The sequence below is a fragment of the Brienomyrus brachyistius genome, chromosome 10, assembly GCF_023856365.1.
Source record: "Brienomyrus brachyistius isolate T26 chromosome 10, BBRACH_0.4, whole genome shotgun sequence".
Taxonomy (NCBI): Eukaryota; Metazoa; Chordata; class Actinopteri; order Osteoglossiformes; family Mormyridae; genus Brienomyrus; species Brienomyrus brachyistius.
This window is the reverse complement of record NC_064542.1, coordinates 176,282-200,674: the sequence shown is the minus strand read 5'-3', so window position 1 is coordinate 200,674 and position 24,393 is coordinate 176,282. Positions and strand designations below refer to the sequence as shown.

General features: G+C 44.8%; 2 protein-coding genes across 5 annotated transcripts in view; both read right to left on the bottom strand.

Moving 5' to 3' along the window:
* Positions 1–220: 220 nt before the first annotated feature.
* On the bottom strand, positions 221–5,222 carry apool (apolipoprotein O-like). 2 transcript variants are annotated; one of them, XM_049027278.1, is made up of 9 exons: positions 5,125–5,222; positions 4,458–4,559; positions 4,213–4,332; positions 4,020–4,074; positions 3,844–3,942; positions 3,439–3,530; positions 1,913–2,023; positions 1,450–1,714; positions 221–946 (listed from the first exon to the last, which is right to left on the bottom strand). In XM_049027278.1, exons 1-9 carry the CDS (start codon positions 5,134–5,136, stop codon positions 849–851), a joined length of 954 nt encoding a protein of 317 aa, XP_048883235.1. In that variant the 5' UTR covers positions 5,137–5,222; the 3' UTR covers positions 221–848. The 2 variants fall into 2 exon arrangements, with proteins under 2 accessions (XP_048883235.1, XP_048883236.1); XM_049027279.1 differs by having other exon boundaries at positions 1,450–1,642.
* Positions 5,223–8,649: 3,427 nt separating this feature from the next.
* The window catches only part of si:ch211-26b3.4 (connector enhancer of kinase suppressor of ras 2), a 94,840-nt gene continuing 79,096 nt past the window's right edge, over positions 8,650–24,393 (bottom strand). For all 3 annotated transcript variants that reach the window (XM_049029665.1, XM_049029663.1, XM_049029664.1), the window contains 7 exons: positions 22,071–22,144; positions 21,344–21,415; positions 14,976–15,046; positions 14,707–14,807; positions 12,143–12,683; positions 11,122–11,327; positions 8,650–10,480 (listed from right to left, as the gene is read on the bottom strand). In XM_049029665.1, coding sequence (XP_048885622.1) covers positions 10,271–10,480; positions 11,122–11,327; positions 12,143–12,683; positions 14,707–14,807; positions 14,976–15,046; positions 21,344–21,415; positions 22,071–22,144 — 1,275 coding nt within the window. In that variant the 3' untranslated portion in view covers positions 8,650–10,270. The remainder of the gene's footprint in view (positions 10,481–11,121; positions 11,328–12,142; positions 12,684–14,706; positions 14,808–14,975; positions 15,047–21,343; positions 21,416–22,070; positions 22,145–24,393) is intronic.

Sequence of the window (24,393 nt, the reverse complement as noted above, 5' to 3'; positions counted from 1 at the left end):
ACACAGGATTGCTCAGTCATATTTGAGGGGTGACACCTCATTTTAATAGGGTACTGGGACACAGAACGTTGGGGAGCATTCTCCAAATAAGCATCTTTCTTATACACAGAATTTCAAATCTCTTACCTATCAACATTTTCACCATTGCCAAGGCTGCCTTTTTGTGAGATACAAGTTCTGAAATATTTTCGTAATATACTTTAAGTAAAAGGCCAAACAATTGTCTCTTAGATGTTTTATTATAATCTTACATTTACACAAAATACACTCCCATTGTGATTCAAACAACTGAACGCTGAACAAACTCATTCCTAAGTATGGTGAGACAGCAGCACTCAGAACAACCCACGTGCTAATCGGCGTGCAACATCACGCGGGCCTCGGTACAGCGGCATGCACGCGGCCTCACCCAAGCCCTGACTCTCCTGTACCCCAAATCTGCTTCCTTGCTGAGACATAAGGACACTGTAAGGAAATATATGTTTTATGTATATATAAAAGTATACAGGAACAGAAATTATGGGGGAAAAAAATCGAGATATTGAGGGAGAAGCTAGAATCCAAGTGGAAAGTTCTTCGCTGCACTTCTCGGACAGTTAACGTTCCCTGTCGGCAGAGAATATGTCACTCAATGACTTCGTACCATTTTGCTTCCAATTCTGAGGTTCTGGTATTTAAAGACACCTTCCACAAATAACTCTGGGTGTTTGAATACTCATGCACAGTTACTCTAGCACATCGGAGGTGTATAAGAATCAGGGCAGATGAGTACAAAAATCACTGGGGTGTGAATTTTGTTTCTGATGGCACAGTTTGGTTTGCCTTCCCCCAGCCAAAGTGATCCTTTCTCAGCTACGGGTGCTGTAGAGGTCAGCGTCCTCAGGGTTGGACTGACCGTGGTCCATCAGCTTGGGGTCAATGCTGAACTGAGGCGTCTTTGAAGAATCTGGATAATGGGGAGACAGGAAGATGCAGACATGATGGGAGCCTTATCTTACATCAGCAGGAGGAGGTGGGGTAAGAGGCCCAGCTAGAGCCGGAGGAGGTGGGGCAACAGGCGCAGCTACAGCGGGAGGAGGTGGGACAACAGGCCCAGCTAGAGCCGGAGGAGGTTGGGTAAGAGGCCCAGCAACAGCGGGAGGAGGTGGGACAACAGGCCCAGCTACGGCGGGAGGAGGTGGGGCAACAGGCCCAGCTAAAGCAAGAGGAGGTGGGACAACAGGCCCAGCTAAAGCAAGAGGAGGTGGGGCAACAGGCCCAGCTACAGTGGGAGGAGGTGGGGCAACAGGCCCAGCTAAAGCAAGAGGAGGTGGGGCAACAGGCCCAGCTACAGCGGGAGGAGGTGGGGCAACAGGCCCAGCTACAGCGGGAGGAGGTGGGGTAACAGACCCAACTAAAGCAGGAGGAATTGGGGTAACAGGACTGAAATGCCAATGACAGAAAAATTACCCGCGGGGGCGTCAGCATCCAGTGCCTGTCCTAGTGCTTCTGGTAAATCCGACTTCTGAGGAGTGGGAGGTACAGAAGCCAGACCCTCCACAGGGGATCTGTCCTCTGCAGGGTGGGGAGGCGGGTCACAACTGGGCTCAGGGGTCAGCTGCGGGACAGACTCCTCCAGGGGGGCTGGGACAGTGTGTGTTTCCTGGGGAGGCAGGGTCTCAGGTGTCAGCTCTGTAGAGGGGGCCTCGGATGGAGACTCGGACACGGACACCGACTGCCAGAGAACCAGGTACAGTACTGATACATTGGTAAACAAACAAACACGAATCAAGCCGAGATTCTAAAGGCATCTCTTGTCCTGGAACATGATAGTCTAGACTGGACAGGGAGACTGAAAAACAGGAAAATGTCCCAACTGACTGACTGCATGAAGAGTAAAGTGACTGTGGCGCCCCCTAGTGGAAGGTCATACCTGAACCCCGACGGGTTGAGTTGGGACCTCTTTGGCTGGATTTGCCTTCCAGAGCGAGGCGGCCGTGGACACCGCCCACTGCGTGCCTGCGTACGTCTTCCTCCCAGTGATCTGAGGATGAGGGAGTAACCAGCCAGAGTTCAGAAGTATGTGCAGCATTAAGAGGCCAGAATGCAGGGGCAGGGACCAAGGACATGCAAGAGCACTGAGATGGCATCATCAGGGATAACAGCCACCCAGCTCCCGCCCTCAGGAAGGCATTACCACCCATTTCAAAGACAGTTTCTTTCCCCATCAGGTAGCCAGAGTTGGGTAATTCAGGTCCAGAGAGTAAAAGTCCAGTCCGGGATTTTCAACCAACCATTTGAGTACTTGAGTGGCTCTTTATGCTCAACTGGTTGGTTGAAACAAAATCTTGGTCTGGACGTTTACTCTCTGAACCTGAATTACTCTACAGGTAGCTAATCCAGTGACATGTATCTGTCCCCACTGCACTCTATGATTAAAACACCACCTCTGCACTTCATCGTTATTATTTACCACACTGTGGTCTATTTGCACATCCCCATCCCCACTGAATGCTATTTATTCAGTGTTTCCTACACGTCTTCTTACTTGGCCTGGCCTCCCAGGTATATTAAGGGCTGGCAAAGTAGATTTTAGCATTATTTTTAGGTTATTTTCTGGTTTTATCCAACCAAGAGAACAATGCCATATATGTGGCCCATCACCATGAAATGAGTCTTATGGGTGTATTCCTACCAGTGCGACTTAAGACTCATTTCGTGGTGATGGGTCACATATATGATATATACATCGGTAATTTTAAGTCAAAACCACGTGAGACATCACATGTGGCTTTGATTTATTTTTCTGTTTGCAAATATACAAATATCCAGGATAGGGGCGGCATGGTGGTGCAGGGGTTAGCACTGTTGCCTCACACCTCTGGGACCCGGGTTCAAGTCTCCACCTGGATTTACATGTGTGTGGAGTTTGCATGTTCTCCCCATGTCGTCGTGGGGTTTCCTCCAGGTACTCTGGTTTCCCCCCCACAGTCCAAAAACATGCTGAGGCTAATTGAAGTTACTAAATTGCCTGTAGGTGCGCATGTGTGAGTGAATGGTGTGTGAGTGTGTCCTGCGATGGGCTGGCCCCCCATCCTGGGTTGTTCCCTGCCTCGTGCCCATTGCTTCTGGGATAGGCTCCGGAACCCCTACGACCCAGTAGAATAAGCGGTTTGGAAAATGGATGGATGGACAAATATCCAGGATACACATTTTCATTATTGCAAACAGAAAATTCAAAGTGTGACATCTTGTCTTTTGCTGTACTTTGTGGTCCTACTGTCCCCATCCCCTCCCCTCCGGCTGACCCAGAAGAATTTCACTGTGTTCCTCTGAACAGGTAACAATAAAACTTGAAACATGAACTTGGAAAGCAAGAAAGAAAGACAGAGGCTGGCCCACTCCTCTGGAGTGTTTGCGTGTCATGTGACCTGATTAAACCAATCCACAGAAAGCTACCTTCAGAACCTTGACTGTCTGGCCCGGGTAGCACACAGCTGTACCCAAGGTGGCCAAGCCCAGTGACATGGTGATCCTCTTCAAGCGAGACCCTGGCAGGAAATATGACGGGAGACAATACAAGGGTGAAAACTACTGTACGCTTCTGCATTGCAGAGGCGTTCAGTCAATCTACAGGCAGGCTAAAGATGCCACATGACTGAAAGTGCCACAGACCACAGCTACTCATGTTAAGATGCATCCGAGTCTCAAAGTTCTATATGAACCGGATTAACTGAAGTACAGAGGTGAAAAAATATAGTTGTCAAACTACTCAAATACACCGATTTAAAGCATTCCGAGCCACATTTGGAAAGCCCTGTTGTTTGTTTGCTTTCTTGTGACGCTTTCAGAAAAAGTGGTTACCTTTTCTTGCCAGGACCAATCCAGCTAGTCCAGAAACTGTAATTAAACTCACTCTGGGCAAAAATCCAGGAGGAGGGTCTTTAAGGTAGTGGTAAATATCTATGGAGGGGAAATAGTGTGTTAAAATTTAAATAGGTTTTACTACATAAAAGGAACACAGTAATCCTTCCGCTCACCTTCTCCTGCATAGTACAAGTTAACAGCTCCTATTTTGAATGAAACGCAGGCATCCTGTAAGGAAAAACATCCCAGTGAGGGGAAATAACCTTAACATTGCGTTTTCAGGTGTACAGTACAAGCAGAACCATGAGGTTCCTGCCATTTTAAGGCTTCTGAACTGGAGAAGGGTGAGTATTAGGGGTCAGATACCTTCACAGCCCGGGCATAGGGCTGCAGCCCAACCCTTAAGGTATGCAGCCCCTTCTCCATGCTTCCAGGTTGATCCTCCACAAAGTGGAATGGCTGGGACGTTGGTGTGTAAATGGACAGCTGTAGTTGGGAAGACACGAAGAGAGCTTGTTTCTCACGAGGTTAGGCCATACATAAAGAGGCTACAAAACTTAAAGGTCAACAGTTATGTAATATTGCATTGGCTTAATCCCGAGGAAAAATACCTCCCGAGAATTGACATGTCCTTTTGTCTTTTCTTTATTTAACTCGTAAATCCGAAAAGACGCTAATCCAAGTGCAGCTGGGATTGCCGAAAGCTTCAAGACCTGCAAACACACACATGGACTTTGCACATAAGGATGAAACTACCGAAACATGCGGGGTGCACAATTTCTAACTAACTCTTGCCATGTTTCAGTTAAATTACGGATATCAACCAGTCAATATTTTTCAAATAATAAAGTTTACCCAAGTGAAAATGTGTCTTATTTTAATTTGGCAGCTAACGCTGCTGTGCAACATTTCATCACTAAAGCAATCAATGTGACGCAGATCAGAGATTTACCAACGGGAAAGTTTATTCTTCCTAACATTTTCGTGTAACTGGTCAAATATTTTCCGTTATAATCAGAGTAACTGATTAAATATAAGCGTATACTACTTCGACATGTGTGTTTTCCCTTACTAACCTTATCTATGTGTTTCGTGGTTCAGATTTGCGTTCAAACTAACTCACTAACTTTCGACTGTGCAATGTTGAACATGTGGCATATCGGACACAATTTATTTTCTTCCTAAATTGTGATTTTCAGTTTTGTTGCTTTTGTTTATACTGTCATCAGCACCATCATATACCGTTTAAACGACTTTGAATAAAGAGGCCATACACACCTTGGCAGCCATGACGGACCAGCCCACCGAAACGTCATACGGAAAGCAACAGGGAACAAAAAGCCCAAGTCGATAAAACGCGTTTCCAGAATAGTTAACGTAGGACGTACAAGGACGGGCGGGGAGTGCCCCCCGTGATAACACGCATGCGTCCCGTGGCCTCCCTAAATATTATTATTAGTAGTATTATTATTTTGTACATTTATAGATGCTGGGCTGGGAACAATCGAAACACAAACATAAGCACATTTTCTTGACCTACTGTTAACGCGGATGGGATGGGTGGTCGAGTTGTTTCGGTTGGAGAAAAGTTAACGACAGACAAAATAATCAAGCTTGTGGAAGCAAGACAGTCTAAAGGAAGACATCAGAGTGACATATTTGTAAAAACTGTGAAATGTAGCTACAAAGCATTGCATAAACGACTTACCAGTTTTCAGGATTGTCTTTTGCTTCTTAATGCTGGCAATCTAGTGTAAGTAATACTTGGACGGCCTTAAGGTCAAATGCATCTGGCCCCCCTAATAGAACAACTAGCCCCAGTCTGCCCCCCAGTTGAAATGATGTGGAACCGCTACTGAGGAAGCACATCCTGAATAATTTACAGGCCTGTCATAACATTTTCTGCAAATGAAGTCAAAACTGGATAACAACCGTTATACTTGAAATATACTTGGCAAACTGAGGCTTCTGTGTTTTATATTTCTATTATTCATGTTTCCATCATGGTGGGAATTTCTGTCCTCGATTATTTCTTCCTTAATTAATTCATGTTGATTCAAAAGTATATGCAGATTTGGGTAACTTCATGGCTCATAAACACTGACTGGCTTTTATTTTAAATGGGCTGCATTTAGCATGACCTCATTTTCTATGTACTAATTTTACATCCATTTTCCATAATGCAGGGATGCAGTGAGCCTGGAGCCTTTTCTAAGAAGCACCAAGAGGCCAGCCTGGACTGGGAGCCAGTCCATGACAGGGCATACACCATGAGTAGAGATGCCATCCTTGGGGACCCCCAGGCAATTCACATTTTCACTACGGAGAGCTGGGAGGGAGCAAAAACATGTACCGTCTGGGGGGTCCCCGAGGACCGGACTGGAAAACACTGATCTAAGTGCAGATTCTCTAATTACTGCAGGAAACCAGCAACCCAAACCGGCAACACACGAAGCTGCTGGCTGAGATCCAGACCCCCAGCTCCAGACATGTGAGGCCACTACACATGCTAATGAGGTACACTGCTAATGACAGCATATTGTTGATTCAAATGAAATTGCACTTAATCATATGGATTATATTGCTCTAAAAGAAACCCCATGCAGAATTACTAGGTACAGGGCCCACTGGGAGTCCTAGGCCTGCCCATCCCCCACCCCCTGTGACATCACCACAGGAGAGAGTATGAGTACTTCTAGGGGCGTGAGACATATGTACAGTGCACAGTCCTGGTCAAAATCTCAGACAAAAATTGGCATTTCTTCAGAATGTGGTGCCCAAGGCAGCCTCTTAGATTTGACCTAAAATTCATCCATTGTGGACCATGTATTATGTACAGAGTCACAAGGGTTACTAGGGCTGGACTGACCATTTGGCATTCAAAGTCAAGTTGAAAGTTTTATTTGACACATACATGGTCGATCATACAGCGCGTACAATGTGCAGTGAAATGTAGGTTTGCCTGGCTCTCACTCCAAACTGTATGCACTGTATGACTGTGCATGAGGAGAATCTTCCCCTGCCCCCAGCTGGCAGAATTTATCATGGGGGACCCCCCCGCAGCAACAATTTATCGCGGGTACGCCAAAGTCCAGAGCCGATTTTGAATCCCAGCCTCATCTGACACTGGAATTGTTTGTTACAAATGCAGGTTCATTAAAGACGAAATGAATTACAAATTAAAGAGCTCAAGCAAGAACATATTTTATAGTGCAGAGTTTTATTGAATTTTACAACCGAAGTTTTACAATCAAGTAAATATATATATTTATATATATATACTTATTATAAACCAAAAGGCTACTTAAGAATCATAGGAAGAATAAATGTAATTTTCTTTCTCTCTTATTATCAGTTCTTTTTATCAGTTAATATACAGAATAACAGTTATTGTCTTTGAAAAAAGAGCAATATGTTCCTTTTTTAATGTCGCAGTGCAACTTACATCTCACACACCTGTGCAGTGCACCGTGAGGCTTCACTCCCTCAAATGAACCCACAGTGGAATCCCATTTGGACAGAGTTTAGGACATGGAGACATATGGATTGAAAGAGAGAAGCAAGGCCATCTGTACCTAAAATGAAAGTAGCGGTTCCCAGACCACACTCGGTCAATTTCAGCACTCGCTAAGCTTTTATTTCGGATTGTAACGGGAAAATAACACTGTCGCCCAGGGCATTTTAAAGATACGACCCCAGTCACTCCTCGGTCTCCAGGCGGGTGCACACTGCCGATGGGTGCTGCGTTCTCGAAACAGGAGGCAGTGCAGTGCGATCCACTGGAGTTCGCGGACAATGCCGGGTCTCGCAAAGGGAGGCTCACCTCCTGTACTACACCCTTGTGGCAAAAGTCATGGGACATGCCTTTGATTAAAGGAAAAAAAGGAGAAAATGATGTCGGAAACAGCAGCGGGGAAATGTGCAGCGGGGAAAAACCCAGAAGAGATCATGAGGATAAAGTCTCATAACAGCCCTCTTACAAAGTGACGCACACTGTTGGTTTGAAAGTGGAGTAAAGCGCAAAAAAATGTATTGATGATCATTTTCTAAAAGGTCACCTATGATGTCCTACAGCAGGTGATTAAGGCTGACGGTGGGCCAGCACGCTATTCGTCAATATCCATAACTATGTCCCATGACCTTTTTGGTAGAACAGTATGTGTGTACTTAGGTCAGTAATAAAAACAGTAATTACAGTACTGAATAACAACAACAATCATAATAAAATTGTAACAAAATACCTTACATAATGTAAGATAACCTTCATGCCCTCTCATATAATCCATTTTAAATGTTCTGTCACAGAATCATGTATAGTAAAAGTTTAAAAGTTATGTCACTCTAAAAATTTGTACTTTGTTTTTTGATTTTAATTTGGTTATGATTATTAATTCTGTAACAGCTTTTGCGGCATTAATAAGAATCAGGCCAATAATAATAAAATATATAAATAAAAAATCGAGAGTATTTTATTCACATTCCGGTATGTGTTGCTTGATACACGTGGTCGAGATTGTATTGATGCAAAAATAATTCTCTGTAAGAACATTAAAATCATTTTAGAAAGATAAACAAGAACAGCAAAAAAAAAGAAGAAGGAAAACAATGGTGAAGTGAACTAAAAAGAAATAAAATAATCCCTGAAATACACGAAATTTGTTTTGTTCTAAATATTTTATCCTGTGGTGTTTTCATTTTCATTTTAACAGCCACTCTAGAGAAAGCTTCCTCAGTAATCAAAACAAAGCAGTATTCTATTATAATATAATAATCGGCCAGGTTTTTTTTACTATGTAATGGGACTGTGTGTGTGTGTGTGTGTGTGTTTACAGATTAGCGTTCATCCCTCTTCATACAGGGAGTCACTGTAGTTTAAACTCAGGTTAATCCTACTACATTAAATATTAGTATAGAACACAAAAACAGCTACCTGAAAATATGATATGCAAATTTAAAATAGATGCTATTTCAAATCTATGAATATGCAATTATGAATATTTTTAAGTAATTCTTTTTAAATATATATCTTTTTAAGCAAGTTAAAGTGAATATATTTGCAGACACCGAGACTTGAAATACGTTGTTTTTCTAGTCAGACTGTGAATGGGGGGTGGGGTCAACAACATTTTTAGTACTGGTAACAGTACTGCTATGCAAATAACAAATTAATTTCGCGGGAGCCTCGCGTTGCCTGGAGGTCACGTCACGTTGCGGTAAATGAAAGTGCATTCTACGTAGTGCATTTCTTGCCTTGCTTTAAAAAAGCCCAAGTAAAACGAACGCGCAGATACAACATGGCGTCTCCCCCCAGCCTTTGTTTCCTGGCCGTCCCGCTCACTCATGGCTAAGGTTACCAGGTCCCAAAAACTGCACAAATGTGACCGACACACCCGGCAAGAGCGATCGGGAGGAGTACCGAACCAAGAAGGGGTCGGAACCACAGAACCTGAGTTCAGCCCAAATCGAGGACTCCGCTAGCCCCCTAAGCTAACTGCACGTTACTGCAACATGTAACCAAGAACAAAAATGTGCATGGTCTTTCTTTCATTCATTTTTTTAAAGTTTTTAAAACTTTTTTTCTATAAACAGGAAATTATGCTGAAAGATTCCGCAGACAGAATCTACAGTATAGATTGCATTCACAAGGATAGTTCACAGTTTTCAACAGTGGCTGTTTCTATGCAAAATTAAGGTCATTAAGGTTTTTTTGTATATTTTTATCCTGGTAAATGCAGGTTTTACTTTCACGTGAGAATTAACAGAAAACTGCCCGGAAGTTTCATATCTAAGGCGTGCATGTGACTTTTCTTTTTCTCACATCGGATTTACGTGTCTGGTCTTCCTCCTATCAACCGTCTATTACCTCACGAAAAACGTTTGTTTCTGCCCGTATATTTTTGCCTAGCCGTGGTTTGCGATGCTTGGCACCGAAGTACCGAGGAGAAAATGCCTTCATGAAGAAGCTCCATGTGAAAATGGTATTTTTTTCCATCATACTGCTACATTGCTCCTTCTACTTGCAGCTCAAACAATAAAAAAATAAATGAATACAACTAAAAGACAGTACGTAAAAAATAAAACGATCAAATAAAAATATAATCTCCATTATCCTGTAGTTCATTCATTTTTTTTTTCGTTTTATGTTCCCAGTTCAGAAGACTACTGAAGGGTAATACTCTCTTCTTCAGACATGCAGTATGCCACCTTTGGGCTGTTCTTCATTTAATCCAAAGCATTTACTTCTGTTTGCTCCCAGTACAGTATTTACACATATTACAGTGGTTGACTGGTCATTATTTTGGTGTGAGGGTGGTGGGCGTGGAGGATATGTGAAGAGGGTCAGAACAGTGGTGGAGGCTGATGGGATCAGAAGACTGGGATGGGGGGTTCCATACCATCCCATCTTCCCATGACCCCCGCCATCTCACACATGGGTCTCGATGAAGGAATGGGTGTGCGTCATGAGGGGTGGGGCCAGGGGTGAGAGTTCTGGGGTGCCATTGTTGCCTGGCCCGAACTCGCAGATGTCCAGGAACAGCTCATGGTGCCGTTGCTTCCAGTCTCGGAACTTCTTGGAGGTCAACTTGGGGTCTTCGAGAACTTGGCTGATGATGGCTAGCTCCCCTTCTTTGGCCTTGAGGAGAGGTGAATCGAGCAGAAACAGGTCACTAGTGATGGCCAAATGAAGCTTCATTAATCATTTTCTGCATTTTTTTACCAACTAGATGGCACGTTTGGTTTGTTTTAGGACATGCATTAACAGAGTGCACCATCTAGTGGTGTCAGAAAGCACAGCACATGGTTCATGAAGCTTCATTTGGTCATCACTACAAGTCAGCCTTCATATTCTGTCAGCCACTGGCTACAGCTTGCATGGAGGACCATTTCAGCAGCTTTCACACCACAACATCAGAATTCCAGTAGCTGCGATGATGAATCCATGGCAGTTCTTCGGTTAGAGGACATCCAGTCCTTAGTCCAGAAATGATCTCACATCACAACATAGTTACAATGATTGTAAAAAGAGAACTGGGGCTTGAGAGTTTAATCTCTCGTGGCAATTTCTTCCACTGCAAGTGTCACTTCCATATGCTACCATACCGTAGCCAAAATGTATGACTAGTGATAATAACGTGCTGAATGTACCAGATTGTGCTCCACTCCACCCCAGTGACATTGCCATTCATTTATTTTGCAGACACTTTTGTTACAAAGTGACAAGGAAACATTGGCAGGCCAGTGGCCCTGGCCCTTACTGACTGCACACTAGCTTACCTTGAGCGTGCTACGCAAGGCGCGGATGTGATGTAGCTTCTCGTTGACGACGGGGTCATTGCAGCGCTTCACGAAGGCCCTCCGATACTCCTGCTTGGTGGTGGGTCGTGGCTCGCCAAATGCGGACAGGCTGGCCTGCTCCAGGGAGCGGTACAGCTCCCGCAGCCCGTCGGGAGCCTCTCCGTCACGCTCATCGTGCCGTGACTCTGCCAGGCAACATGGGGTGTGAGCCATTCGCTCAGGTGGGAGGGGCTCCTAGCTTCCTGCATCCCTCTGAGTGCTGCCGTTGCCATGATACCATCCCAGATCCATCACGCTTTTTTTTCGGGGTGATGAAGTGTTGTGCTTTTTTTGCCTTTACGTAATTTTTTCATGTGTCCACGTATGTTAATCGACATGCATATTAGTGCAATCGTAGGCTAAATTGTGCACTCAGTGCATTGTGAATGTTTTCTTGTTGCTCTGGCTCTCATACGTTTCACACTGATTACAGCTGTAAGAACTATACATTGATTCAGTATTTTAAAAAATATTAAAAGTCATTCATTTTGCATCAGTGACCACCACTACGTCTTCACATACCAGTTACACTGGACGGTTTTGCCCCCATTACCAGTTCATTGGAGTGTGGCTTTAATTTGGGTATGTCACTGATAAGCCCTCGAATGGGGTGCCTTTAAGGGATGATGAAGGAAGATCGATACTAATTGACAATGAAATTTCCAAAATGCACTCAATCCACGGGATATGATTTTGAGAAAATTTCTGAGAACTCAGTGAGCTTTGGAAATGTAACTAAAGTTCTTTGCTAGATTGGATCAGGACTGACTGAGTTTTGGTTCCTGATATAATAACATACGATGAGAAAGCCTGACTGTCAATCATTGGCTGTCTTATCTCAGAAACAATAAAAAAATGGAATGAGTGAGTTTTGGGAATGTGCTTTTCCTGGGGCTGATTCACCTCGCCACAGTCTGCCTGTTTATGCCAAATGCGCATCCTTGCATCATGGGTAACTCACCGGCTTTGTGCTTGAAGAAAGGCACCTCATCGTCTTCACTTTTCTCCTCCGAGGGCCCAGCAGGGTGCAGCACGCCCCTGGGGCCCCGTATCTCGCGGTTCCGGGGCAGGCTCTGGCTACGCTGCTTGTGGGCACGGCGGTGAGTGTGTGGCCCGTACTCCTCGCTGCCCGCTAGTGGGAAGGGTCCATCGCGGTCTTGGTGGTGCCGCCGTTGCACGGGCAGTGTGGCCTGGCGCCGGCGCTCGGGTGACATGGGGAGACGCCCCCCGCCGCCCCCAATGCCTGCTGTTACTGCCGCCCCATATACGCTCTCGGCTTCAGCCGGCACCGTCTGCAGGAAGTGTAGGCCCGAGCTGGTCAGGGGCGTCTCGATCAGGTCTTGCCAGGACCGGCGCTCGCGGTGCGTGGAGCGGCAGCCAGACGAGTGAGTGCTGCCTGCCACATCGGGCCGCGAGTCTTCCGCCGATGACTGCGAGTATGTGGACTCGCTGGAGAAATGGCGTCCGTGCTTAGACTCCGGGAAGGGGCTGGAGGAGTTCACCTGGGTGGGGGGCAGGCCGGGAAGGGGGACCACATTAAAGCTCTGAGACCAGAGAGGTGGTACTTGTGATCAGTATCCTGCATTCAAACCCCAAGCTTCATTCCCAGCTTTGTTCCCAGCTGTGTGTACGTTTGTGTGTGCATGTTTTAAAGAAAAGCAAGATGGAATATGTGAAAATAAACATTCCGGTGTACCTGAACATGTGCAAAAGGCAAATGAAGCATCATTATGTAAGACACCTAACCACACCCAGAGGATGAAGGCAGGTTTGAGGCTGAAAAAACCACACCGGATCAAATAAATGCAGCATAAATAACATAACTGCCGGTACTCCCCTTGTCATTCAGTACCTGGTGCCGGTACTCCCCCTGTCATTCAGTACCAGGTGCCGGTACTCCCCTTGTCATTCAGTACCAGGTGCCGGTACTCCCCCTGTCATTCAGTACCAGGTACCGGTACTCCCCCTGTCATTCAGTACCAGGTGCCGGTACTCCCCCTGTCATTCAGTACCAGGTGCCGGTACTCCCCTTATCATTCAGTACCAGGTGCCGGTACTCCCCCTGTCATTCAGTACCAGGTGCCGGTACTCCCCTTGTCATTCAGTACCAAGTGCCGGTACTCCCCCTGTCATTCAGTACCAAGTGCCGGTACTCCCCCTGTCATTCAGTACCAGGTGCCGGTACTCCCCCTGTCATTCAGTACCAAGTGCCGGTACTCCACTTGTCATTCAGTACCAGGTGCCGGTACTCCCCCTGTCATTCAGTACCAGGTGCCGGTACTCCCCTTGTCATTCAGTACCAAGTGCCGGTACTCCCCCTTTAATTCAGTACCAGGTGCCGGTACTCCCCCTGTCATTCAGCACCAGGTGCCGGTACTCCACTTCTTATTCAGTACCAGGTTAGGGTACTCCCCTTTTTAATCAGTAAAGGGTACCGGTAGTCCCCTTGTTAATCATTACAGGGTACCGATACTCCCTTTGTTATTCAGTACTAGAAGATACTGAGAGGTTGCATTACTCTGAAGAGAAAAAGGAAGGGGTGCTGGTATTGCGGACCAGTGAGTACTAGCCCACATTCCCAAAGGATTGTTTATAATACACATATTTTTTTGCTACTACCACTTCAGTTACTACCACTTATAAGTGGCAAAAAAGAGCTATTTGTAAAGCAATAGCAAAATATTTCCCATAACAAATCCTCCTAATGACTTACTTGATCACTACTAATCATTTCGTTCATAATTCTCTTTCGATTTGTATTTGGCGCCATCTAGTGTTCATCACCTGTTAAGCACCAAAAGAATCCATACGTCGACTACTCTCGCGTTAGTTAAAAAGAGAGGCAGTTAAGGGCTACTGTGCCAGCGGGAGAGATGTGATGTTTTATTCACTCAAACAGCCATCACTGTTCTGTCCTGTGCTTGTGCACAGTGAAATAAGAGTGCTGACAGTTGACAGTTGTGTATAATGCTTTCCTCAGGGTAGAAAAGTATCTCTGAGTGGTTGTCCCCAACTGTGGGCATGTGCTTCCATCTTTGTGGGGACTGAGTGTGATAAAAACTGTTAGAGGCCTTTCTTTTATAGTATCACCATCATTTTTTAAGGAGCCAAAGAATGGGACCAGTAAATATTAAAGTGAGACAACAGGCTGTCAAACATGACACACATAAAAGTGTGTGTGTGTATATGTGCGTGTTTGGTCCAGGTATACATTACATTGAGGGGACCAAATGTCTGCTCAATGTGATAAAAATCTGTTATTTTGACGTCGTAGGGACTATTCTTTTCGGTCCCTACAAGGGTAAATTGACTGCAATGAAAAAACTAAAAATGTCAAACACCTTGTATTTTGTTTGGTTACTTCTGGTTAAGGTTAGGGCTGGGTAGGGGTTAAGGTCATCATGTTAGGATTAGAGTTTCCCCATTGGAATGAATGGAGAGTCCCCACATAGATATAATTACAAACCTGTGTATGTGTGTGTGCGTGTGTGTGTGTATGCTGCTAAATAGAGAGGGAGGGCTTACAGAGGGAGTTCGGTGGTATGTTTCACACAGTGAAGAGGGACCTTCTTGCTTGAGGGTCATAGACCCGTCAATGTCATCCTGGTCACTTTCGCTCCAGTAATCTGCAGAGAGACGTGCTCAATGATTCACGTTTTCACAGCATGGAGAGAGGAGCCAGCTGTGGGAGCGGTAGACACGTTGGTGACTATATCTGGGCAGTATCTAAAATGGCCTGAAAGCGCGGCTGCATTCATTTACGGCACGGCAGGCTCCTTGCTGTGTTCTCTCACCTTCATCTGGGCGAGACACCTTGTCATCAGGTGTGTAGCCTATAGCTGCCAGTCCGAGCCGGTTCATCCACCTGCAGGAGGATCAAAGGCAGACACTTTTCTGCAGTGGTTCAGAGAAACCAGCGGCATAAGAAACTCAAGACTCAAGAATTCTTCATTGTCAACACATCCAAGTACAAGGCCACAGTGCCCCCTACAGTGCTGCACATAAATCTATAAATATAAATACAATGCAAGATTTTTTTTTTTGGGGTGGGGGGTCCTTGGTAAAGGCTGTTTAAGATTTCATATAAAGCCAATATTAAAACTAAAAACTAGACACTCTGAACAAGACAGATACCAGCCAGGTAAAGTATATATTGCAGTAAGGGACCAAATGAGGCCTCATGAACCATTTGCTGTACTTTTTTAATCCACCAGATGGTGCTCTCTGTACAAAAAAAGGGCAAAAGCATGCCCCAAAGCAAACTGCATTATGACATCACAATATCACATATAAACAATAAAATGTGTCTTGTAAGTTAGTGGCACAACGGGCACAAAGCAGTGACAACAAATGCGATGTGATTATTACGCACGCGCACACAGCGATGACGATGCTGAAACGATTGCGTGTGTGTGCGCTTACGTACACACTGTAACAAATCAGAAAATACATGGAGAAAGGGCAAATGAATTGCTACAAATAATGAATCACTTCTTAATCACTGAGTGCAATATGAAAAATGTAAAAATCAAACCCATGGCCACATAGGCAATGAACCTGATCACTCATCATTCCCACTGAGCAATTAATAGGCTGTATATTCAAAACCGGATTAGGAATTTATAAGTGTTAATAGTGTAATTAAAATTTAAGAAATAAGTAAATGTAATTACAGATAGAGCCGATTTCACTAAATGCATTGTAGCCAAATAGCTAATAGTTTCTTCTTCTATAATTATCATACGAGTATCATTATTATTATGACACTATAAATATTTTCAAGTTTTTATTATTATTATTGGTCTTATATGACTAACACAATAAATTAATAATCTAATATCGGCATAACTGTCGTATTTAGATATAATATTACGTTTGTTATTAAGTTTGTGAGTTTTTGCAAGCGACCCAACATGAGAGTCAAACCATATATATGTTGGGAACCTGAGCTAAGGTGGTTCAAACTAAGGTGGTGCTAACAAAGTATGATGGTTCTGGGAAAACAGTCATACTTCTGATGTTAGTTTGTTAAAGCTAACTTTTATCATTGTATGGGAAATGTACCCCAGCTTAGGTGATTCTAGGCTGTTTTCCCAAAGGGTTGAAGGTGAAAGAGCCCAGCCAGCATTCAACCAGATAAATTACTTTGAAAGAAAAATTATATGGATTTACAATGAATTATTATTACATATTGATATTACTAACACAAGCCACATTTTCAAATATAACTTTTCATCTGACCATTAGAGGGTGCAGTTGCACCCCTGCACCCCCAGTAAAATCGCCTATGGCACTCAGGACCTGACCATTCTGTATCTGGTTTATCTGTCTTCATCCTAACTAAACTTCCTGGGAGTGTCATCGTATGCTGTTGGGGGGGGGGGGGGGGGTCACACTCTGGGAACATCCCCCCCTTGCAGAATCACGGGTCATGGCCAAGGAAGTTGTCGGATCCTTGACATTTGACCGGCCCCCGAAGATGAGGCGTGCCCCCCCCCCGTTAGAGACGACACTGATGCAGTACATGCGTTACAGGACATCTCTCCCTTCTCTCTCCCCTGCCCCCCCACACTGCTGCGTTTTATTTGCAGTAGCATACAGCTGTGAGCACACAGTGCCCTGCATGCGAGCGGGATGGCAAGCAGGTCCAGGTCACTGCAAACATTAAGGACTTGAAGCGTCACTTATGCTCCGGACATTGTTAATGAGGGGGGCTGGGGGAGAATGGGGCCAGGGCATTATTCTGAGTCATAAAACTCTGCCCTGCCTCTGGGGGGGGGGGGGGTTGCTTTTTTTGTACTGGAATATTCCTCCCCATAACATGGCGAAAATATGTTGACTTTTACATGGTATTCTGAGGAGTTATCATCTTATGTCTGTGTGTCTGTGTGTGTGAATATACTGTATGTCTATATATTATTATTATTATTATATAATATATTATTATTATATGTCTATATATAATATTATATATAGACTATATATAAACACATATGCTTATTTTTTGGGTGTAATATGTAAGCATAATGTCATACTGAAGGGGAATATTAACCAGTGTTATGAATTAACCAGTTAATTCCGGTTGATTCCAGTAAATTTCACAGGCAATCCCCACCTGTACGATGCACACTGAGAAACGCGTAAAAGAGTGGCACAAATATAGCATCTCGTCCTATGAATAGGAAAAGTTTTTTTTTTAATAAATATCCAATAATGCTGTATTTTTACTGCAATAATGTAAGTATAATCGAAATAATGTAATTATTTGCAATGCATTGAATTGCTCCATTCAGATGACATGGTGATCAGAAATTGGGGATTTAGGTGATTCAAGTTCTGAGCTGACAGAGAAAACAGGAAACTGTAGTGCAACTACAGAAGAACAGTCTTGCCCCACGTCGGGATGCCTGTGTCTACACCCCCCCATCTGACCACTATTATTATAAAACAGATCTATAAAATTATAATGACCTTAAATATCCATCCATCTTCCTTACTGCTTATACTGTCCGGGGTGCTGCTGCTGACTGATTTCTTTCTTTCTTTATTTGCTTATTTGTTTGCGAAAGATTACAAAAAAAGTAACAGTCCCTTCTCCGCTACCCCGCTACAGTGAGGTGACCTTGGAACGCGGAGGATTGAGCAATTGTGTCAGCGGGACGCGTTCAGCGTCCCCGAGGACATCAGGCAGACTATTTAAAAATCTGGGTCTCCGGAATTAGGCAGAGACTAGCATACTGAGCGGCGTCAAGGTTCTGAAGCTTAAAACCGCATCCTCTGCTCACCCGTCGGGACCTGTGCGGGAACAGCAAGCACGGGAATTTCTAAAACATGCCAGCCTGAATCGAGGAGGGACTTGGTGGAGTGTCGCCTCCTGTGTGAGAGTGTGTCACGAGGGTATTTGTCAGTGAGCTTCAGAAGAGCTGGATAAATTAACCCAGTGGGTCCCAACCCAGTCCTCAAGCCTCCCTAACCAGTCCACATATTTGTTCTATTCCACTGCTTGCGTGCCTGAGCCAGGTTATAAAGGGTTTTATAATTAAATGGCAAGTAAAACGAGGTGTGCTAGTAGCAGAACAGAACTAAAATGTGAAACAACTTGGAGTGGGATATAAGGGTTGAGAGAAGACCCTTGGAATTAACTGGATAAAAGAAGCAGTACGCGAGTACATTAAAGATGGTTAGTGTGAGACCCCCCTGGACACTGTGTCTACTGCGTCTGTGAATCATAACCCTTCATTTGAAGCAGATGACAGGGATAATCATGCTTTTTATCCAGTCCTCATGTAATTCCACAGTCTTGCATGGTCATTTTCAGTATTATTTTGATTACTGCCCTGCGGGATGGACTTGGATTGCTAGGTTTAGGTATGGATTGTGCTAACACGATTTCGGGTGTGAACGCAGAGGGAGTGACATAAATTTAGCTTTACGTAACCAGCTGCAAGCTAAGGTACCTTAACACATCTAATCTCTATGAGTTGCCACTTGATTCGAAGGACAAAGTCTGAAGACTGATCCCTTCTTCTGAAGTTCTAGAATGACAAAGAAACGCCTGGAATCTTATGAGATCTTCCATAGTCCCTGTAGCATCTACCCTATTCTGGACTGCAAAGGATATGAAGGATGTAGTTTATACCCCATCCTTTGGGAAGAGGAGGTGGCAGCTGTTTGACAGGATGTGAGGTCATGGTAAGCAGCTGGATGGGGGTTAATGGAAAACAATTTATGACAGAGGAAGAGCACAGCTGGTCTCGCCGTCTGATCCGCCATTTTCCAACGCCACCGAAACTGCGTCCACGAAAGGTGAGACGCGACTGTTATTTTATCTGATCATCCCAAATTAAATAAGTAACATCAGTTACGTCCCCATAATGCTGTAGGCTTGTTTCAAGATTCAAATTTTGCAATTAAGCATGCTTTTTTTTTTTTTTTTTTTAATTAAAAGCACAAGATTGTTAAGCGGTGATCAAAAAACCCTAACCCTAATTAGAGCATGATGCAAAGACTCCGGAGAATAAAAATCTTTCATTATTATACTATATTATCATGTGTTGTATGAGTTCCCCACGTTTTCAGTCAGCTTAATATTAACTAAATAGAGATAAACACAAATGCACAAATGCAAGATCAATGGAACTAACAGAGGTCCGTTAAAGGAAGCATAGAAACAGAGACCAGATCATTCTCAAAGTTGCACTAGTGACCCCCTTATGAATTCATTAAAGTGAATGTAAAGGGCACCTCACAGATTCATCAAGTTCCCTCTTTCACCGGTTAAAAAAGTCCTCTGCCTTCCCACAATGCAGTGCGGCTCTCTACGCTTCAGAGCAGAGCCAACGAGGAAGATGAATAAGGAGGTCAGCGTAACCTCTTTCTGGGACAAAAGAGAGACTAAATTATTTATGCACCCTTGTCATAGAAGGCCCTATTCCAAATTTAGCAGATTGCAGGTGATCTTAGACATAGCTGAGCATACATAATCAGTATGAAGCCCTAAAAGTATTTTCACACCCCCCCAACTCCTGTCCGACCCCCCCCCCCCCCCCCAGCTGAGAGACAGGGATTTGAAAACAAAAATTTTCAGAAGTCTGGCCTCGTGTGGGTTCTCAGTGCTTTGTTTCTGACTGGAGTACATCAGTGACCCTTTAAAGTACAATTACAATGTTAATTAGTTTGTCATTGTAAGACATACATGTTTAAAATGAGTGGAGGTTTGAATCAGGGGCAGACTAATATAGGCGGGTCAGCCATCGCAGAGCCTAGGCCCCCACAGCGACGCCGAGCCTCACCCTCTCACCTCCACTCTCACATATATGCGAAATAGTCATGAGAATTATGGTTCTGATATCATGCATATAATACAGACTCCTGATTTTTATATCTCATTTTTATGTATACAATCTCATACAAATGTATACAAGGAATACAATCTCATACAAAAAAAAATACTTCAAACTATATTGTGGAAAAAAAGCATGTTTGTGGAATTTGCCAACTACTGCAGTGCATGATGGGTACAATATTTGGGGGCTACTTAAATTTCATCATCTGCAGGTGCTGCATCTGGTGTAGGCAGGCCCTAAGTGTTAATTTGGAAGGGGGTGGGCATGGTCCATTTTTGCCCCAGGGCCCAGTGTACAGTTGATCCTCCACTGGACTGAATCCTAGTCCAGTGTGCGTGTGGACTTTGCGTGACCTGCAGGATGTAGTTGACTAAACTGGTGTCTCTAAACCTCCTGGTGTCTCCGCCCAGTGATGGACTGGTATCCTGTGCAGGCTGTTCCTTCGCCTTGGGTATAACCCCTCCGAACCCGAAGCAGTTGAAAGATGCATGAATGAATATAATATTTAAAACTCCATGTATGTATGCAGGCGCTTGCAGTCCCGCGTTTCTTCACACACCAAATTCAACGGGGATCTCCTGGCTGCATTTCTGTAAGCAATATTTCATTGCAATTTTCCATTTTCTCTTCTATGACAAAAGCCAGCACAAGTCAGACGAAATAATAATACGTAAATACTGAGAAAATGGCTGTAAGCACGCAGACGACGCGCCGTCGTGGCAGGCAGCAGATGGCGCCGCTACGGATGAAAAGCAAACTGGCCCAATGGTGTGAGGAGCTTTTCAGACGGGGACTGTATTTATTCCGCCGCCGCGGCAACGGCAGACGCGGAGTGTCGCTTGAAGCCGAGCCACCGCCCACGGATATGGAGTCGGCTGTCGGGGGCTCGCCTCCCTTCACTGGATAAGACCTTTTATCCTTTCCGAGGGAACTTCCTTTCCCTGCTCCTCATAATTTTTTTAATGGGCAGGGATTTGGGTAGCGGTATAAAACAACACGAATGAGTCGCAAGACGATCTGAGCAAGTATTTAGCATTTGTTTCAAGTATTTAGCACTAAATACATTGATAAGATCTAAAAACCTGAAACCAGCTTTTAGTTTTGGAACGACAATAGCTCAAGGTACCAGCCAGTGAGTGGTAAATGAATTTACCAGTGTAGCTAGTGCATTCAGGTATATTCATGATAGAGAGTAGTAATGATGGAACCTTTTAACCAGGGTAAACCAGTGGGGAATGCAGCTAGACCTACTATGATAATAACTGGGTTCCTGGAGTCCTTGCATGCATTCTGCTGTCATCACTGCCTTCACCTACCTGTTCATCTCCTCCAAACAGTCAGTGGCAAAGAAGAAGCTCTTGATTTTGGGGTGACAGGCTTTGAAGGCACTGGAGAGGATGGAGAGAGCCAGTTAGTCACTGGAGGAGGAGACAGCCAGCACCGTCCAACTCACATGCGCAGGGGTGACCTCATGCATGCACACACGCAGAGCGTCCTCCACCCCCCACTGGTGTTCTGCGTGATAACCGACATCAGAGTTCAATCAGCCTCTCGGGTGGACACAAGTGACTTGGGCAGCAGACGTGCATCGTATCTCGTCACCCACGCAGCGTTATGGATGCATTTGGCCCCTTTTTCACGCACAACCTTGCTCATCTCTCTGTACTTTCGAAAAGGGGAATGAAAGAGAGGGTGGCGTGGTCTGACGCTACCCAAGGAGAGGCAGCATTCATACGCTGTTGTGCACCATGAGAGTCTCTGCCCGTAATCAGAGTTAACTTCTGCTTTCGATCAAACCTCACGCTCCCAATACCGTAAAGGAGCCACAGTTTGTTTCTGATGACATCAGACCGAGGTCAGATTGCAGGGGGCGGAGCTAGAAAGTTTGGACCCCCTGACAAGATTACTGAAAGTATTTAAGGGCCCCTGTAAAATTCCAGGTTCTCTGAATCTGCCAGGGTATCCATGCTCCTTCTGCACTCCTGTCAGAACACAAACTATGACCTGAGGGAGGTCTGGGGTGGGGGGCAGTGATGCACTCACAATTTCCGCCTGCACTCGATCGCTCTGTCTATCCTGAACTCGGGCAGGCTGATAAACCCCTCTGCTTTCTCATCCTGAGGAGAGAAAGAAAGAACGAGAGAGAGAGAGAGAGGGAATGAGTTAACCCTAATGTCCTTCAGCCAAACGTGTTTAACATCCATCACTGGAAACAGACCCTGCCAATGACTCATAGCTGTGAAACCCTTCTGAAGAAGGTCGCTGTTGTTGCTGAAACAGCTTATCTTAGACATCCATTCCATCCCTCCGTGTGATTGGTAACTATACCATCAGGACCTTGAGTTTCTAAAAGACACAGGAAGATGTCCAAGTTGGGAAAGGTACATATAGCCAAAATTCTACGCCTGTCGGTATCATTGTACTGGAATCATGAACATCTTTCAATTTTTATTGTTGTTCACCTGAGACAATGAGAAGTAATTTAAAATATAAATTCTATTTAACATTCCAAGATTCAGGCCTCCAGCACCATTTTGTCACAAAATTCTGGCAGACTAAGCGGTTTTGTTTCCAACAATGAGGTCTTCATTAATTGCCAGTAATATTTCTGCCCTTTTGTATGGAGACAGGCTTATTTAAGGAAGAACTTAGCCAGCAGCAGAGCCCACAGCCATAATGAGCTGGCTACGGCTACCTGCATTCCTGAATGTAAACGTCAGGTAGCTAATTACGTCAGCATAACGTACGCTCACTACCGACATTCGTTTCCAGAGAGAGCCATGATCAAAGCTAAGAAGATATTGTTGACACCGCAGTGATTTCCTGGGTGATAACATATGCTAGATCTTATAGAAGCACAAGTCCTATTACCCCAGACTTCAATAAGCTTGACGTTCTGAACATCAGATTAATATCGACTGAGGTGACATCTATGAACACAAAGGGAATCAGAAGTATTGCCACAACTAATCACCTGGAATCCATCAATGATGGGGGGAATGTTGGCGGTGATGGTGGTGCTGGTACTGTTGGTGGTGACAGTGGTGCTGGTGGTGGTGTTGATGGTGGCGATAGTGGTGCTGGTGGTGGTACTGTTGGTGGTGATGGTGGTGCTGGTGGTGGTACTGTTAGTGGTGATGGTGGTGCTGGTGGTGGTACTGTTGGTGGCGATAGTGGTGCTGGTGGTGGTACTGTTAGTGGTGATGGTGGTGCTGGTACTGTTGGTGGCGATAGTGGTGCTGGTGGTGGTACTGTTAGTGGTGATGGTGGTGCTGGTGGTGGTACTGTTGGTGGTGGTGGTACTGTTGGTGGTGGTACTGTTAGTGGTGATGGTGGTGCTGGTGGTGGTACTGTTGGTAGTGCTGGTGGTGGTACTGTTGGTGGTGGTGGTACTGTTGGTGGTGGTACTGTTAGTGGTGATGGTACTGTTGGTGGTGGTACTGTTAGTGGTGATGGTGGTGCTGGTGGTGGTACTGTTGGTGGTGCTGGTGGTGGTACTGTTGGTGGTGGTGGTACTGTTGGTGGTGGTACTGTTAGTGGTGATGGTGGTGCTGGTGGTGGTACTGTTGGTGGTGCTGGTGGTGGTACTGTTGGTGGTGGTGGTGGTGCTGGTGGTGGTACTGTTGGTGGTGGTGGCACATGGTTTGTTACCTCACATCAAAGGGCTGGTAGAATATGCTATGATACTTCAATGATCATCCTCCGACTTGTTTAGAAGGGTGTAGATAAGTTCCAAGACCAGGAAAGCTGTTCCAATTGTTCTCAAGGTGCTGGAAACTCATGAAAATATCTGATATATGCAATATCTAGTAGTGATACCAGAAGTAGGCCTCTTGCCAGTGGAGGTCCCACAGCAGCGGGATAATCTTCCAGGCTTTGTCTGGGCATCAGATATAATCTCAGATCTTAAGGCCAGATTAGAACACGCTTTCCCGTAGCTTTAGCGTGTTTTGAAGGGATTCCAGTTATAATGTTGTGTTTGTGGTGCCCTGCTGCTGCTGTCAGATGGCCATTACTCCAGGCAAGCTTGCCTCAGCTCCCATGGGCTCCGATGGCTTCCTATCACCTCAGTGGCTCTAGAAACCACCGACGACTCAATGTTGCTTAGTCCACTGCGTTCCGTGTTCGTCATTTATATTGTATCGTCGTTTATTTACAGGTTGCATAGACCTCCTTTCTCCCATATCAGTGCTAAATCATTAAATCAGAACCTGGTATGTGATTTTAAATTAAATTTTATATTTACTACTATATTTTGAGCTACAGTGGGATTGGATTAATATTGTATGACTTGTCATCTCTGTGGCAGGTATTGCTGCATTATTATCTGCCACAGTCGTCTCGTTGAGGGTTTCTCTCCGCCTTG